Source organism: Cupressus sempervirens, chromosome 1 (assembly GCF_028749045.1).
Source record: "Cupressus sempervirens isolate cs-2001-9-10 chromosome 1, ASM2874904v1, whole genome shotgun sequence".
Taxonomy (NCBI): domain Eukaryota; kingdom Viridiplantae; phylum Streptophyta; class Pinopsida; order Cupressales; family Cupressaceae; genus Cupressus; species Cupressus sempervirens.
Genome location: NC_143118.1, coordinates 762,393,309 through 762,411,241, shown reverse-complemented (window position 1 = coordinate 762,411,241; position 17,933 = coordinate 762,393,309). Strand labels below are relative to the sequence as shown.

At 34.8% G+C, this 17,933-nt stretch overlaps 1 protein-coding gene across 1 annotated transcript in view; it reads right to left on the bottom strand.

Annotated features, from left to right (window-relative positions):
• Positions 1-3,230: 3,230 nt before the first annotated feature.
• The window catches only part of LOC149580130 (COP9 signalosome complex subunit 6a-like), a 74,130-nt gene continuing 59,427 nt past the window's right edge, over positions 3,231-17,933 (bottom strand). Inside the window, exons 3-9 of the mRNA XM_089789647.1 lie at positions 5,640-5,733; positions 5,343-5,404; positions 5,165-5,243; positions 4,976-5,068; positions 4,731-4,831; positions 3,922-3,977; positions 3,231-3,830 (exon numbers count right to left, since the gene is read on the bottom strand). Of these exons, the coding sequence (XP_089645773.1) occupies positions 3,746-3,830; positions 3,922-3,977; positions 4,731-4,831; positions 4,976-5,068; positions 5,165-5,243; positions 5,343-5,404; positions 5,640-5,733 (570 nt within the window). The 3' untranslated portion in view covers positions 3,231-3,745. The remainder of the gene's footprint in view (positions 3,831-3,921; positions 3,978-4,730; positions 4,832-4,975; positions 5,069-5,164; positions 5,244-5,342; positions 5,405-5,639; positions 5,734-17,933) is intronic.

Below are 17,933 nucleotides of genomic sequence, written 5' to 3'. Positions count from 1 at the left end.
GGGGGGGTGGGGAGGCGAACCCCTAATAGTACATCAACTCTTTGTCTTAATAGATTCCACTTGTACCTCTTCTCTCAACACACATTTGCATCTTATATATTCATCACTTGCATATACAAAATGATTTCATCCTTTAATACAAAACATCAAGATAAAATAATGTTAGCCTAAATCAAGACCATAACCACAATAATTTGATACAATAACTAATGTTATTCAAGATATGTAAATTAGAACATAGATAGTACCTAAGCAAATAATCTCCAACATGCTTAGATCATCATGTGATCTATAAATCCAAATCAGCATGCTAACCATTCAAGTCGGCCAAGAACATCAAACAAAAACAATACGAAACCATTAAGAACCATTAAAAAAATCATCATTCACTACCATAATAACAACAACAATATTAATGTCTTCAAGTCGATGAATAACTCTACATTGTTCATCATGAACATCACTAGGAAATATTTGTCATAAGACAAAAATATCTTGCACATCCCAAAATCATGAACTACTCCAATAGAAAACACATATCAAAGCCCTAATAATACTGCTAGGTTGGCAACAAATACTGCATAATCAATGCGCATTGATCCAAATAATGCAAAATTGTCATCACCAGAATAACTATAGAAGGCAAATAACCAAAAATTGGTCAACTCATTGTAACTCACACAAATCATAACATCAGAAATGTGATACAATACTGATTATATACAAAGATCCATGAATCTATTTTCAAGTATGCACCATATGATTGATACCACAAAAAAACATATAATGCAATCTCCTTTCCGAAAATCCCAACATCCAACATAGTATACCACAATCCCTTCATTGTTGAAATGATATCATAAAGACAACACACAAATCTAAACATTCATATCATTTCATGGATGTACCTATAAAATCTAAGAAACAATAAAGCATTCACAAAGACCTATTCATCTATTTATGATAACCTTACATATATGTAACACTCCCACACTTCAACTAGTCTTTTAGTTAAAAGTAGTTATGAATACTAGTAAGTAATTATAATATAAAGATGCTAGAGTCTTACAAGATAATAAATACTCAAATTGACATAAATTACTAGTGTATTTAATATGAATCAAAACTAAAAAGGTTTAAATGGACACAATCAAATTACAATTAACATGAAAATAGTCAATATTAGACTCTGAGTATCATATCCCATAATTATATAGGAGGTTAAAAAATATTATGTTGATCTATCAGTCAGGAATCCTTCCGCTGGCGCACTATCACCAAGCGTCCTTGCTCTATCTTGACACATGTCCAAGTGGAATAAAAACCAATAATTGGAATCATTTCATTCCCTCTAGTGCTTCAAACCAAAAAAAATGCTCAAACATGTGTATGCATGACAAAGTTTATTGCTAGAGAAACTCCTTGCATATCCCTCCAACAGATGGAGGATTGGAAAGAAAGGTCACTTTAACCTATATTAGAAAATATCGACATGTAAAAGGTAGAACAATCTACATAGTAATATACATAATTGGTGACTCTTGGGGAACTTTCCTTCAAGATTTGGTACCCAAAATTTCTAATTTCACAACAAAAGAGCAAAGGACCATCAAAGTTTGACCAAGGAAGACTGCAAATGAGCACATTCTTCATCACTTAGGAAGTTGTGAAGTTGGAAGTCGTAAGTGGCATTGTACCACTATGTGAGGCAATCTTCTTTGTAAGGGCTAAACTACTCAAGTTGTTTCATGAGGCACTCAAAATTAATTATAAAAAGGCAAGACTATCTAAGATTTATGTAACTTGTGTAGCTTCGTAATTGAAGTGTAGACCCTGTTAGCTCTTCATTTGATAAGGATTGCAAATGTACAAATACTACCAAGCTACTCACCTAAATTCAGTTTAGGAATTCTAGATGCACAAAGTTAGCCTGGACAACTAAGGGTCTTTTCCCCTAGCCCAACCCAAATATACAAATTTATCCTATTTATATAATTCATTTTTTAATGAATAACTAACCATCTTTAAATAATAATAAAAAGACTTCATTTTTGAATGAATAACTAACCATCTTTTAATAATAAAAAGAATAAACATTGAAGAGGTGTAATCTTTCGACCATACAGATTTACAGTAAATTTTGGATTACGTTGTGTACGGATGATCTTAATCGTAATCCAAAAAGCTTGATGGTAAAAATCTGCTATGAGATCTAAAAACATACTACAAAACATACTAGCGAACCAACATGTTCTTCCCATATTTCATTAGAGAATGTCAAAAATAAAAACTAACTCATTCATTTGAGCTCCTTCGTAATTTCAAAAGCATGGCACATCATTCTTAAAAATATCCCAGAAAAATATTGAATGAAATTGTTATCCTCTCTTGAGTGCTAAAATAACTTGTTCAAAATATCTTCACTGCCAAAATGATGAAAGATAATCCAGGGTTATCAACTCGAATACCATGGCAAAGCAAGAATATGCCCTTTGTTACCCTTATTGGTATGCATGTCGTCAAAATTGGGAAAAGTGCAACGATGCGCAAAGACTAATAATCATCCGCTCTTATAATCACTGCCATCAAAATTCAAAGCATATGGTAGCGATGAGAAGAGTATGTAGCCATCAACAGCATGAAGATTAGCGACTATAGCCCACAAAACTGCCTAAAACTGCCTAGGAAACCATCAATATGTACCTAGCAATAAACATTAGCAAGCAAACAGAGAGCAGTTCATGATAGAGGTAGGTTTGGAGTCTAAAGAACCTCTTCATCGCATCATGGGCTCATCCCACAACTCATCGGCAAAGCAATATAGATTTCAAATCTTTTAAACAGTTTTCAGTTTGAAAGATTTCACGAGGCAGTATTTGAGTTGGATACCACCAAGATCAAAGGACCAGTGGCTTGAAATGGCTACTGACCCACTCCAACAATCTCAACAAAAAATTTATATACTGTTTATACTAAAAATTGATCATTTACTGCCCAAAAGGAAGCACATGTAAAAAGGCCATACCATTTACTCGCGTAAAAATAAAATACATAAAGATGATATAATATGGCATCATGTTCTATAACATTCAAAATTAGAACCCATTTCTAGAAACTTTCATAGGGTAGCAGCATCACATGTGCACATTATACAGAACTAAGGTACGCAAAAAAAGTTCTGCTTATAAATAAAAATAGAAATTCTAGAGACACGTCATCGCAATATCATATGCAAAACTTGTAGGAATATTATATACAAGCTATTCCTGGATTCCATATAGGTGTTGCAATATCAACAGCTACTTACCATAAACAATGGCAGACTTGATTCGTGTCTCAACAAAATACACAAGGCATGGCCTGAATTTGATTTTATAATCAATTACAAAAATTACTCTTCATCAAGAGCCACAATCTCCATCATCCCAAATTCATATTTCCCACAATTTCATCCGTGGCATTTTGCCAGAACTTACGGTGCTTGCAGTGACCTTTATTAAAGGATAAATAATGGATCCCTAATGTAGTGCACCTCAGATATCATGTAGCTGAATTAAAAATTATTATAATCATCTACATGGGTAAGCTTGATGCAAAATTGCAACATCGGATGACGAACAAACCACAGAGGTTATCGTAAATTTCCTCTAAAAGCATTCTGCATACAATATGCAGGATGGCATTTGTCAGCCCAAGAATGAGCTACCAGCCACATTCCAATACGGAGATCACACATTCATATCAACTAATTAAGGAAACTTGATCTGCCTCCTCTTCTGCTTTGTTTGTCATAAGCCGTATTGAACTTGTCAATCAAATCATTCATGGTACTGCATCAAAAGTCAAAAAATATTATAGTTTTTGACAGCTTATAAAGAAAATTACAAACAATCAATTTTTTGCAGTTGCAGTTTGACATACCTGGAGCAGTTTGTGATCATAGCTAAGTAAGTCATTAAAAGTGTATCATTATACTCCTGTTTCACAGAAGAACGTTAAAACATTACTGCTATGTCACGGGCCATCCATATGGTGGTCAAATATAGAGCAAAAATCTCCTTCCACACTGCCTTGTTAAAAATTTCAAAAAGAAAATAATAGAATCAAAAAACTATTTCAAAACAGGTTTTGAAACAAGAGCAACTGTGAAGGAGTATTCAATGTACAACACCTCTTGAGAAATATAGTCAACAATTCCCCACGTGTAATCTCAGAAGTACAGTTGGGTCCTGACTTTGAGTATTGTTTCTAAGCCATTACGGTATATTTATAAAAGCAAGTAGATTGGTGATTTATGCTTAGGACACATTATTTTAGAGGCTATTTGTCCGATGAATGGAAAGTGAGTTGTATTGTCTTTTACATCAATTCAACCATTTACGTCATATAATCCCGTCTCTGCCATAATAATTTTTTCATATAATCCAGTTCTTTGGCTGGTGTTGTATGAAATGAAATGGCTTATCATAGCATGATCTTCCATTACACCCAGATTGTAAAACTTGTCACTAAGAATGCAGCAGTCCTTATGCTTGATGCATTATAACGCATTCAATCATAGTAAAACTCCTACACAAACCCATTACTAGGACCTAGAGGTACAGACATTTTTCTAAAACATAATTCCAAATGATGCAACTTCATGTATTAGACTGGCAACTTGAATGAAAGATCAAGTTTGGCATTTTATCCAAGTATAAACTAAACATTAAATATGTCAATTCACATACCATCAGAAAATCATCCTGAAACTTTGGGGACTCTATAGCAGGCAACCTCCTGAGAAGACTTGAAACTTGTCGCAGTAATGAATTTTCATATGGTATTTCGCCTGCATATAAAAAGGAAATGAAGAATAACATCTACATTAAAAAAGGAAAGTTGTCACCAAAACAAGCAAATTTAAAGCATTACGACAGTTATGCCTTGAATTTGAATATTAAGATCATAAATTTGAATATAACTGAAAAAACACCTTTTTGCATAGCTGAAAGGAAGTGATACAGAACTCGAATGCGACTGTTCAGCATTTTGATAGCACTATGAATGCCTGTAAGATGTGCAGCCACTGCAAGAAGAACACTACGATAAATTCCTGAAACTTTTTCATCTATTTCAGTTTCAAATCAGGCAACACTCATTAAACTTGTGTAGTGAGACTCACACTGAGTAGCAGCTGAACCTCCATCTGAGGGTTTCAGATGTGCAACATGATCCACAGAAATGCGTTCTGCCTCCACAGTCTATACAAAGAATTCTAGTTATGAGATACAACAAAAAAGATTGTGGTACCCTGTAAGTGTTCACAATATAGTGATAGACAATTTAACACTGCACCACACCTCTATTGTGTAGCTTGATTTCACAAAAATCAATGATGGAACTCCATCAATAACATGCAACTCTGTAACAAGACAATATTCACGTTGAGAGAATTGAATCATGGTCAGGATGGTACTCTTTGCTTGAGTATTAATGCAGTTGAGAAGAAAAAATTAAAAACATTTGAGACTTAAAAATGCATGCAATAAAGTATAAAACAAAGGATGTACTCGATTGAATCTCAGCCAATAAAATGTTGAAATTATGCATATACATTATTTGACAAAAATTTCTATCCAAGAAAAGATTCCATATACCACTCTCATATATTGTGATTGGCAAGTCCTTTTGTGCATGGTTGATAGCAGGATTCAGAAGTACATAAACTGGGCTCTCATTCAGATCCATAAGCTGTTTGCAATATAAAACCAGCATCATAGTTAGCTATTAGTTGAATGGCACAAAAAGATAAATACGGGAAACATCATATGTGAATGCTTCATGCTCAATATATAAAATATCAACAGAATCGATTAGAGTACCCTAGAAATATACAACAATAAAGTAGTACCTACCAGACAATGCCTACGGCAAAAGTAAATGCCATTACTTTGAAAACATATAAACAGTGCAATATATTAGTTTTCCTTAAAATATAAATAACAAGGTCATCTCTGCATCAAATTCAATTTAGCTTAATATTTTCAATATTCTCCCCCACTTGGTTTATCTCTGGCACCAAAGTGGCTGGTCACCAGCTCAAATTATGAATGCTAACACAATCTCTATCACAAACTTGTTATGTAAAAAAGTGAAAAGGAGAATGCTGCGCGGTCCCACCCTGACCAGGAAATTCGACATTTGATTTGCTCAAATTCGAAGTCGGTTCAAAATTGTTATAAACTCAGCTCTTACCATCAGAATTCCCTGTAAATTCATAGTTTTGAACCCTGGTCGAATTCGGAGGAATTTTGAGCGAATTTGGCTGCCATCAGCAGAGCCCAGGAGGAATGTGAAATGAATTTGGGAAAATTTTGAGGTCATGTCATCTTATTGACTTGTCAACTTAGTTTTAGGTAGCAATTTACATATTAAACCTAAAACGATGCCGTTTGGGATTTTTCCATATTGCAACCCGCATTTGGCAGCAACAGTTTGGGATTTTTGGCAGCGGCAGTCTGGATGCGTATGTTTCCTGTTGGCTTGGTCTAGTTCCCATTGGAAGGAGCTCGTCCCCATTTATTGGCTTGGTCTGGATATTATTTGATGACTTTTTGCAATACATTGATATTTGATCACATATGAGTCTATGACTGATTACTGATTAGTATTGTTGACATTGGTGTTTTAAAGTTTTTGAACCGAAACATTTATATGGTGGTGTATTTTGACATTTTCTCATGCCATTAGAACAAAATTGTTAATATATGTGGTAGTCTATTTTGCTAAATTGCTTTATATTAGCATAGTGGTGTATGAACTTATTTGTTGCAGCATATTTTTACATATACATAAAAATATTTATTATTTAAATATTCTTGTACCAATGAACCTGAACCCAGCCCAAAAAAAATTTGAGCGAATTTCAAAACCAAATGTCAAACCCGCATCTGAACCAAAATCTGAACCGACAACTTAGATGCTATGTAATGATTTACATTATGCTGATTTTACTAGTGATGTGACTAGGACCTAGATTATATGCTTTGATGATTGGATATATGTATTCAGATGTTTATTTTGATGATGATAGTTGAATCATGATTAAATTTAGAATGTTATATTAGGGTTGGCAAGAGTTGCCTAATGTAGACCTATAAGGGTACTTAAGTAAACCCACTAGTTTAGAAAGACTTAAATGTGGTCCCATCGTCATGCAAACCATAGATAAACTTTAGGTGAACTTTAGAGTAAACATGTTAGTGTTCAGATATTAAATAATTACTAAATATGGTTATTAATAAGTATGATTATCCCACTTAAAAGAAAAAAAGGGACTTTGAATGCAATAATCTTTGTTTAGTGCCATGCATGGAACTAAAATGGAGTAAGGGTGTAGGCTTCGAACTTATCAAGATAAGATCATTATGGGATCAGTAGGAATAATTCTCTTATAAGTTGATGGTTGTATCAACCCTATTACATAACCCTTGTTAGGATCCCCTTCTTATACTGATTTGATAACCAACAATAGTAAACTATATGAACCCTTAAACCGCAAGAATGCTCAACTTAGGTGTTCATTAAGTAATCCTTGACCATTCTTTATGTTAGTCAACATAGTTACAACTTAGAAGAACATATGTATATTGTTAACCCTTTTTACCCTTTAAAAAGCAAACTGTTGGTGTGTTCTGCCCAAGTTTTGGGCATAACAAATGCAACAAATCTGTTTCAAAAGCAACTTATAAAAGGACTTGCATTTTCCCAAAAACTATTGTGTCCAAGGGGTTTAGCTTGGTTGGTTGAAGCAATGAGTTCTCACTGTGGACACTTCGGTTCAAATCCCAAGAGGGACATCTTTGTGGAATTCTAAGTTGTGACTCTTGGTCTTCTATTGGTTGTATTTGTCTCGTTGTAAATAGTTGAATCTAAGTTGTGACTTTTGGTCTTCCAATTGTTGTTTCTAGTGTGATTGCTCGTAAGGAGCTTGAATAAGTTGTAATTGTTGCTCTTAAGGAGCACCTGGTTTGTAAACAATCTTAATATTTTTTAAAAAAAACATTTTGTCAATAATATCAATGGAACTTCTCCTATTACAAACAATTTTGTGATTTATTGCATATATTCCCATATTTTGGAAACCTACTTAATATTAATTTATTAAAGTTATTTCTTCAAATAAAATACAACATATATCACTAGGGTACAAGTACAGTTCAAGTTTCAGCAAATATCTATAATAAAGGAAAAAAATACTAAAACATGTCCATAAATGATTATTCATTGATGCAAGAGCATCTGGGGAAATATGCAAGTCCGCATTCTCAAAAATATCAAATGTATGCAAGTCCGCTTGCTCAAAATGTTGTGTTTTCAGTTTGTGCTCATTTGTGTATGTTTGTTGTAGGTTCATAACATTTTGCTTGTTTTGAAATGTGCTTCCGGAGATTGTACTTAATCACTTGTGGTGGTGATGAGAATTCACGCAAATCAAACTGCCACAATTATATCTTTCAATTCTAAGCGCTGTGACAGACTGACAATTAACCACTTGGATGAACGCTATGTATAAACATATTTCATTCTGAGTTAGCAGTATGCAAGTCCGCATGCTCAAAAATATCAAATGTATGCAAATCCGCTTGCTCAAAAAGTTTTGATTCCAGTTTGTGTTCATTTGTGTGTGTTTGTTGTAGGTTCATAACATTTTGCTTGTTTTGAAATGTGCTTCCGGAGATTTTACTTAATCACCTGTGGTGGTGATGAGAATTCACGCAAATCAAACTGCCACAAGTATATCTTTCAATTTTAAGGGCTGTGACAGAATGACAATTAAGCACTTGGATGAACGCTATGTATAAACATATTTCATTCTGAGTTAGCATTGACAGGTAATTCATAACAAGTCAGTTTAGACTTTTGATGTGCTGAGCTGGATTTTGATGGAAAATAATATTATGCAAGAATATCGAAGGATGCATTTTCAGAACAAAGTCTATTAGTTGTGTTGGTTCCCAAAAACACAAATTGGAAATCCAAGAGCTTGCCAATTCTCCAATAGGATTCCACAATCAGTTCTGGCCAATGAAGGAGAATCACCTTGATTCTCCTGCACTTTAGGCTCTGCTTCACCCAAGCCGGTAGACCTTCACCTCAAACGCTGATTGCTTGGTCCGAAGCTTTTCTATAGCAAATTTAAACTTTGCAAGTTCTCCGGTTGGCAAAGTCCTTGAACTCGATCAAGATAAAGTTGAATGCTGAATGTTTGAACAGAATGAATGTTTTCTATAATATTTGTCAAATAATGGATTTGATGCTTGTAAGAAGGAAGATATACATTTTTTGTCTTGAATAATAAAAATACTAGTGCCTTTGCTCATCCGGGCAATTCAACTACAATGAAGATTATCACATACAACTTTATAAAGTTCTATGCACTTGAACTATAAACAATTTAATAATTAAGATGCAATGGATGAAGTATATAAACACTATTTTAAACTAGTCTAGATTGCACTTTAACTCCTAAGGTAGGGAGACAAATTGGATATAGACATAGAAACAATTTAATATTTCACTATATCTATAATGATCGAATTTAAAATGCCATAGATGACCCACTTCTCTGACATCAATTGTTTACAAATTTTTTTTTAAATGATTGTAAGGGACCAATCAACTACAATTTAATCCTCCATGCCATTTAAATAATCAAATAGCATCAGGCTTTTGTAAATCATTGAAATATAATATTAGAGTATATTACAAAGTCATGTTCTGCTCCTTATTCCTCCAGACAAATAAATATATGAATGTGAAATGTTTTTTTATATCTGATGTGTTTTTTTGAAAACCATCTTCTATTTATACTTCATCGATGAGTCATATGGTCATGTCTAATAGACATAACTTTTCTTGGACTTAAACTAATTAATCATCACCGAGCATGTTTGTTTAATGTAGTTAAGACTTAACATGCCATCGGTTTCAATTTGTCGTATGCAAACTATTGACAAAATCACAAATAGAAACATTAAGCAGTCTTCAGAAGATAATAACCTTTGCTTCATAGCATTTGTTCATTCAATTCTTTTTTCTTCAAAACTATTCTTGTTACTAATCACGGATTGCCATTAATCCCATCTCTCCTTATTCACTCAATTCTACTAACACTTTCCACCATCCGCCTTAAAATGGTTAAGAGCCTATGTGTGTAATAATTTTTGTCTATGATCCCTGTAGACATACGCATTCAAAAAACTCCAAATCATGATGGCATTTCCAGGCATGCACCTACCGATTATGTATTCTTCTAAACCGCTGCATTTGATATGCCACAATTTGGTCTATATAAGACATGTTTTTCTTACGTGTCCGTCCTCATGCTATTGATATTCAGTGGGCTTCTATGAATCGTATTTGTCTCTCCCTGTATTATCAATATTTGTACTGAATTTCTTTTGAGCCTCCATGGTGGATGAAAGTTTGCATCTATCCAGAGCCTTCCTTTCAGAACAGTGCGCTAATAGAAACAAGAAGATTATGCTTTGCAGGAACAAGCCTTCAATTACATCATCACCAAAGGCATATGGTTTACCGTGTTAAGATCATCCTAATACTTCTAGTCAACTATTTCTTGGCATCCTCAAGTTCCAACTGACGATTATTTGATTTTTGATGATACTTTATACATAGCGGCTTCTGTTCTGTGACCTGTCAATTGCTTCTTCTTTGTTGATGTTTCAAACACATTAGAATTATATTGTTTCTTCCATTCGCTATTGCTTGACTGGATGTGTACAAGCAGCTCCCGACCCTTTGCACATATTATGACATATAATTTCTTTTCTAAGTTTGCAATTAAAATATGCATCGATAATTTCCCTTCTCATGTTTCTGTAGCTGCCGTTGATTGTGCTATGATGATGTACTGTTCAATTTATATTTTGGTTTATCATTTCATGTACATCATATATACTTCACAATGTCTTCATACGTTTCTGTACATATGTAATCAATACTCGCCTATACTACTTGTTCTCTCTGTTTTCCTTGTTTGATGCTGCCTGAGTAATTTCAGACTAATAAAATAATCACCAGTTAGTTTGGTAGGTGGAAGAGGCCTGCTGTGATGCTCATTATTACTATATTTTGCTTACTAGAACTGTATTTGTAATCTTCACATGTTACTTAACACTCCTGGCTCAATAGACTCAGATGTAATCTATTTGATGTGACAACAATACAACTAAAATCAAACTTCAAGTATTGTACCTTCTAAAACTGCTGCTGGATATGGTTGATGTACTCTTGCAATGAAATATGGATTCAGTCACTATCTTCCATCTGTGCTTTCCCAATCTAAGAGTTGAGACAGATTACAATCCTATACAGAATGTTTAGTGGAGAGATTAGCTTCAGTTTTCCTTCACCAGTCTCAGCTACTTGCAGGCTCAAACTCCTGACTTTCTCAATGTCTTTACCATGAATCTCATCATTTTAATAGATGCTTGATGCATTCAAAGATGCTCTGAAAACTGTACTTTTTACTGGATTTTCAATTTGTCAAACTTCATCTTCATTCCTATGTGGCATGAGGTTATTCTTATAGGTTGACTCTAATATGTTTAAAATGGAGCCCCTAAAATTAGAGCTTCATCAAGTTGCATGAATGACTTAAAAATAACTCCTTTGCCTTTGTTAATCTAGCACTATGATTATAATAAATAAAATGTTGAGATATTTTGCAAGTAAATATAATGTTGTCATTTACAAGTAATGGATTATAAGCTACAGAATTTTTTTTTTAAATACTCTCATTTCAAGAACCGTGTAATGTCCCTTTCTTAGACCACCTTATACTTTTGCCCTAGATTCATACATCCAAAACGAAACAAGAGCAAAATCTAGTTAGAGATGTAATTCATACCAAAGTTCCTAGGCTTGGACTCTACATGGCCTTGGGACTTGGGCGTTGTCAAAAAAACTCAGCAAGATTCAGCAAGTAAAAAATAAAAAGAGATTCAGAGATTTTTATTTTAAAGGATTTAAAACTTGTTTCATTGCCCTTTATTAAGTAAACCATAAAAACAAAACAAAAACTACTAGTCTATGGCTCAGCCGCTCAGGAGTAAGAATCCATCCTATGAGGGCATCTAACATAGGTCCTGAATGATATAGCAGCCATAAAAAAATTTTAACTACAAATATGCTAAGATTTGCAACAAGGGATATGAATTATGTAGAGTTTTATGATCATAATATATCCCTAACCTTTTACTTGCTTACTTATAGTTTTGCAAAGGTTTGGAGGAGCACCAAAACAAAGTTCAAGGTAGGCAAGGGATATGAATTATGTAGAATTTTATGATCATAATATATCACTAACCTTTTACTTGCTTAGGCTTATAGTTTGAGGAAGGTTCAGAGTAGCACCAAAACAAAGTTCAGGATAGCAAGCCTTGCGGAGGTTTGAGGGTGGGAGAGGGAGCGATAGAGAGATAGGTCCAGACCTTGGAGAAGATAGGAGAGAGTGAGATAAAGAAAGGTAGAGAGAGGAAGACTGATAGGAAGAGAGATAGGTCTAGACTCTAGAGTCCAAGGTAGATAAAAAAAAGTCAGATAGAGAGTGAGAGAATGCTGATAGGAGCCTGCTAATTACTGAAATTTGACTAAGTCTGAAAAGTTATAAAATCTTCTAAAACCTAGAATATGCATTTTAACTCCTAGAAATCTTATACCACTCTCAAACATCTTGACAATATATAAAAAAAAAAAACAAATTGAAATGCGACTTGCACTTCCTATTATTAAATTTTTTATTAATCAAAACTTTATTCATGGGCCAATAGATTTAGTATATCTCGGACCCACTTTTATTTTTATTGTTTCCGTAGGTTTGGCTGTCAGCTATATTTGTAAAGCCTCGGGAAGTTCCTCCGTAGGGTATTTAAGCACGGCATGTAGGTAGTAGTTGGTATGCGATTTTAATTATTCTCTTGTATTGCGAATTCCTATTGGAGTTCAATATTGTTCGCCATCTCGAAAGTGAAAGATCTTCCCTACTTGGCTATTTCAGTATCAGTGGGGATACAACCCTCACTGGAGCATCATTACTGTTTACAAATCACATTATTGCTGGAATATATTTGTGTTGGCAGTCCATTAATATCTAAATATTGTTTTGTGTATTGGCAAGAGGGTATTTGATCTATCTCTAGCATCTTTTCTGCTCCAATCCTTCACCGTACAGCCCCTCCACTATCACCGTACGACCCAATTCATTACCGTATGGACACCTCGTAATGACAGTACAGCCTTCAAGACCATCACTGTATGGTCATCTACATCAAGTATGGTTGATAAACCAACATACTGTACGATCTCCTGGATATAGTATGGCCCTTCATCTCCCATCTGTTGTGCACCGTACGACCTACCCATGTTGCACCGTATGGTCTTTGGGACTTAGTGCAAGCATTGTCTGGAAGTAGAATTTGGCAATCACCAGGCTCATATATGTGCAATCCTACTCTTGGAGGTGAATCAGACAACGGAACATTACATGCACTTAGATGTTATATTTTGTATCTATGCCCTACTAAACTGAAGAGAATGAAACTAACTTGAAGGCAAAGACTAGAAGTTACATTTTATGTACATTTTGGAATCATAAACCCAAAAGACATTATAAATTGAGACTTAACCAGGAAAACAAAAAATAAATTAAAAAATTCACTAAGTATGGGCATAAAAACTCGCTCAAACTTGTTGAGTCTCGCCCAAGACTTGGCTGAGTTTGAGTTTAGGCCCCTCAAACTCATCATGGGTCACCTTGCTCGAGACTCGCTAGGTCATTGCAAACATAGGAACTATGATTCCTACTCAATAAATATTTTAAGATAAGCCTGGATTGGAAAGCTACAATCTAGTTAGACAATAGCATAGATAATACTAATGAAATGCATCCAATTCTATGGTTAGGTCAAATATACATATTGATCTACATAATGAATCTCAATGATTCAATGAGAGCTCAGCCATAATGAGGTTGGCCTTGAGAGACGAGATAAAATGCCCCAAGAATCCTCTACTGTAGGCCCGACAGCAAGACCTCATCCTCTACGGCCACATGTGATCCTTGATGGTCCTTAACCATCATGGGGTGTCATACTCAATTAGAGATTAACACCATTCCCCTACATTATGTCAGCCCCTCTGTTTATGATTGAAGATCCCATTATTCATTTCAATAACTGATCCATGTGGGGATATGTGGGGATAGTAGGGGAGCTAAAATAGAGTGCCCTTGACCCTCAACCCTAGGTCTCGAGGCGAACCTTATCCTTCTTGGTCTCACATGGTCCTTAACCATCATTATGAGGTGGCCTCATGTGGTCCTTAACCGATGGTCCTTAACCATTGTCTTCCTTCCACATGACCGACGGTTACAGAATTCCAATTTGATAAATGCATGAACATCTAGACCTATGTAATCAGAAATTATTATATAAGAAGCATGCCTAGTGAGAATCTAGTCATATCCCTTGCTTGCACTCCTTCCATATATATATATATACACACACACACACATGCACTTCTCAAAGCCACACAATTAAGGGATTATGAATAAGTCTTCTAACTGTACTCCAATTGTCCCTGCTGCTTTCTTAATTATATGCATTTCCCTCTGCAGTTTATTGATGTGTATCTGCTAGCCTGATTGATCATAATTGCTTCTGCCGTAGACTTTATTGTTTCTGCTGGTCATTTGTTTCTGCTTCTGCTAGTTTAATTATCTCCACTATATATTTTCTTATGTTGGATAATCGATGGTATTCTTGAAGTAAGTCCCTCCAGACATTGCCTGATCAGCCTTGAATCTGCTATATATCTAACCTTTTTGATTGCTCTGAAATTGTTTCTGCTGGTCATTTGTTTCTACTTCTGCTAGTTCAATAGTTTCCACTATATATTTTCTTATGTTGGATAATCAATGGTATTCTTGAAGTAAGTCCCTCCAGACATTGCCTGAGCAGCCTTGAATCTGCTATAAATCTAAACTTTTTGATTGCTCTGGAATTGCTTATAGGTGTGCTGCAATTCCCTTTTTAGGTCTCTGCTCATATTCTTATGATTTTCTCACAAGCCTTTCCAGATGATGGAGCCCAAAATTTTAAGGCTCCAATTATGTTGACATAATTCCCTTGCCCTTAAAAAATTAAAAAATAAATAAATAATAAACCTTCAGTGAAAAAATAAACTGATCATGTGGGGAAACTCTCTTCCTTTGTATGTCAGCCATATTCAATGATTTCCTTACCGTACCACAAAGCGTTGTATAAAATCTTAAAATTTCACCCACCGTCCATATTTAGTGATAAAGCAAAGCCTTTCATGGAGACTGTCGATGCTTGCATTACAATCGTTGGGAAAGATCTTTGGAGTTTCTGAAGCTACATGCGACGCGGGCTGATGTATTGCAGAATGTTTAAGAGCATGATTCAGATTATGAAAAGGAACAGTAAAACAATTGGAAAAGGATTGCAAAATGGCACTTTCAAACTCTTTACCAAAGGAAAGTATAGATTATTGCAGTTCTCCAGAAGTTTGTGACAATAAGAGAATAGCTAAATGGATATTTACACAACATGTTTGAGAAGATGGGCATCGTATCCAGCATATGAAGGCCATTGCCGTCTATCACACATCATTGTTGAGTCTTCTCAGAGACCATCACGCAAACAGGACTTGGCAACTATCATTAAACACCGTGGAGTATAAAAGCACAGGTCAGCAGTAATGTGAATCAAATTCAACGAAACCTGTTCCATATAATGCAGGGCTTTGCTCCAAGTATGACTATTCAATACCCCAAAATTGTATACATGAAGCTTGATAGAGGAAAAGACAAATAACAGTGCATACGTTGGGTAGAGAAATTTTGCCAGTGATCTCTGATGAATATAAAATCATACAAAAAAGGGAGCTCTGCCAGTTTTCGAGCAATCAAGCCTTAAGTATAACAAATAAGCAGCCGTCAGCAAATAAATGCAAATTAATTGCCGGCACCATACAATGTGTGTCTCAGGGTGTGGACAACAATGAAGATCAAATAAGGACTCCCAAGTCATTCAAAATGACAAAAAGAAATTTTTAATATATTGGGAATCATGATGCAATGCTATGAGAATCAACGTGCAGAGGACAGTGTTATGGTGAGTTAGATATGATAGTAAAACCCTTTCTCAGTGCACAAGGTAATTCGATTGTTGCCAAAGAAAAGGCGGACAGAAGCAGAACCTACGATAGTAGATGGATACACAATGTTGGGAAATAACGACAAGCAGATGGAAATATACGTATACATTGAGTTCCCTTCAAACGCCTTGTTGTTATGAATAATACATGTCATACGATTATGTTACAAAATGCTACCGGGAGTTTTGGACGCTGAATATTTGCATTGAAAGCCTACAGGAATAATTAATACATGAAAGGCACAATATGTTTTAAAATAATAAAATAATTAAAGTCTTTAAAAAATCTTGTTCAAGGCTGCGGTCATGTTGGGGTGAGAATATTCATTTAAAAGTCACGTCTCTATTGTAAAAAGATATAAATAAGGTTAGAGAATGAGACATTAGGGAGATATATACGAACATTCATTTAGATATTGAGAGGAAGCATTTTATATTTACATTTTATTGTGAGGAGGGATAAGGGTTCAGTATGATTTTATAATAAAGTTCCATTATTTTATTATTATAAAATTATTTTATTTTAATAATAAAATAAAATGTCTTTTGTTTACCTTTAATGGCGTGGAGATTTAAAACTGCAGGCGAATTGTCCTTCATAAATATATTTTAAAATTCTACATATGATTTTGTTATCAGATAAGTGGACATGGTCGATTAAGCATTTTAAATTTGATCATCACAGGTGTTGTGAAATATTTAATTGTTTCCACAACTGTGTCCAGTTTGTCTCGGTGGAGTTAAATTTCAATCTGGACTAATTTAAGATTGCATCATAATTGGTCTGTCGCATCTAGATTATCAAAATTATTGGTAGTACAAATGCATTGAACATTATGAAGTTGTATGTAAAAATTCTCTGAAGTTGACTCCATCGCCCGGATGAGCAAAGGCATTGGTCTTTTTGTTGAAGTTAGAAAATCAATATATTCCTCCTACAAGCATCAATTCCATTATTTACAAAATTTATACAAAACATTCAATCATCAAGTATTTAGCATCCAGTTTCAGTTTCATTTCTGATCGAGTTCAAGGACCTTGCCAGCCGAGGAACTCGTAAAGTTTAAAATTCGCTATAGAAAACCCTTGAATTGGGTAGTCAGCGTTCAAGATGAAGGTTTACCCGCCTGGGTGTAGCGGAGCCTGAAGTGCAAGGGAATCTAAGTGATTTCCGTTCGTTGGCCAAAACTGATTGAGAAGTCCTATCGGAGAAGTGGCAGGCTCTTGAATTTCCAATCTGCAGTTTTGGGAACCAACACCAGACACTCCTCTTCAAATCAGGTCGGCTAACCCATGATATTTAGTTTATATTTAAATACATCACCACTTTATACTGTTGCCTTAGAGATTAATATATTATTCCCGAAATTGATCTCCTTTGGATGTCCTCCATTAAAACCTTCTTCCCTTTATATCTTCCAATATGGAGGAAAGTAACACCTCTTCATCATGTCTGCCTTCTGTAATGGTCACAACCTTTCACACTTACCGCCTTTCCAAAGGGTCACACTTCAAAGTTGTATCCCTTTAAAAGATTCACAACCCTTCATAATTACTGCACTTTCAAAGCATCAGAACCCTTTGAAAGAGTTACAACCTTTCATCATTATTGCCCTTTGGAAGAGTCACTTCCTTATTTTCTTCCCAACCTTTCTTCTATTAATCCTTCTTTAACTTCTATGCTCCCCT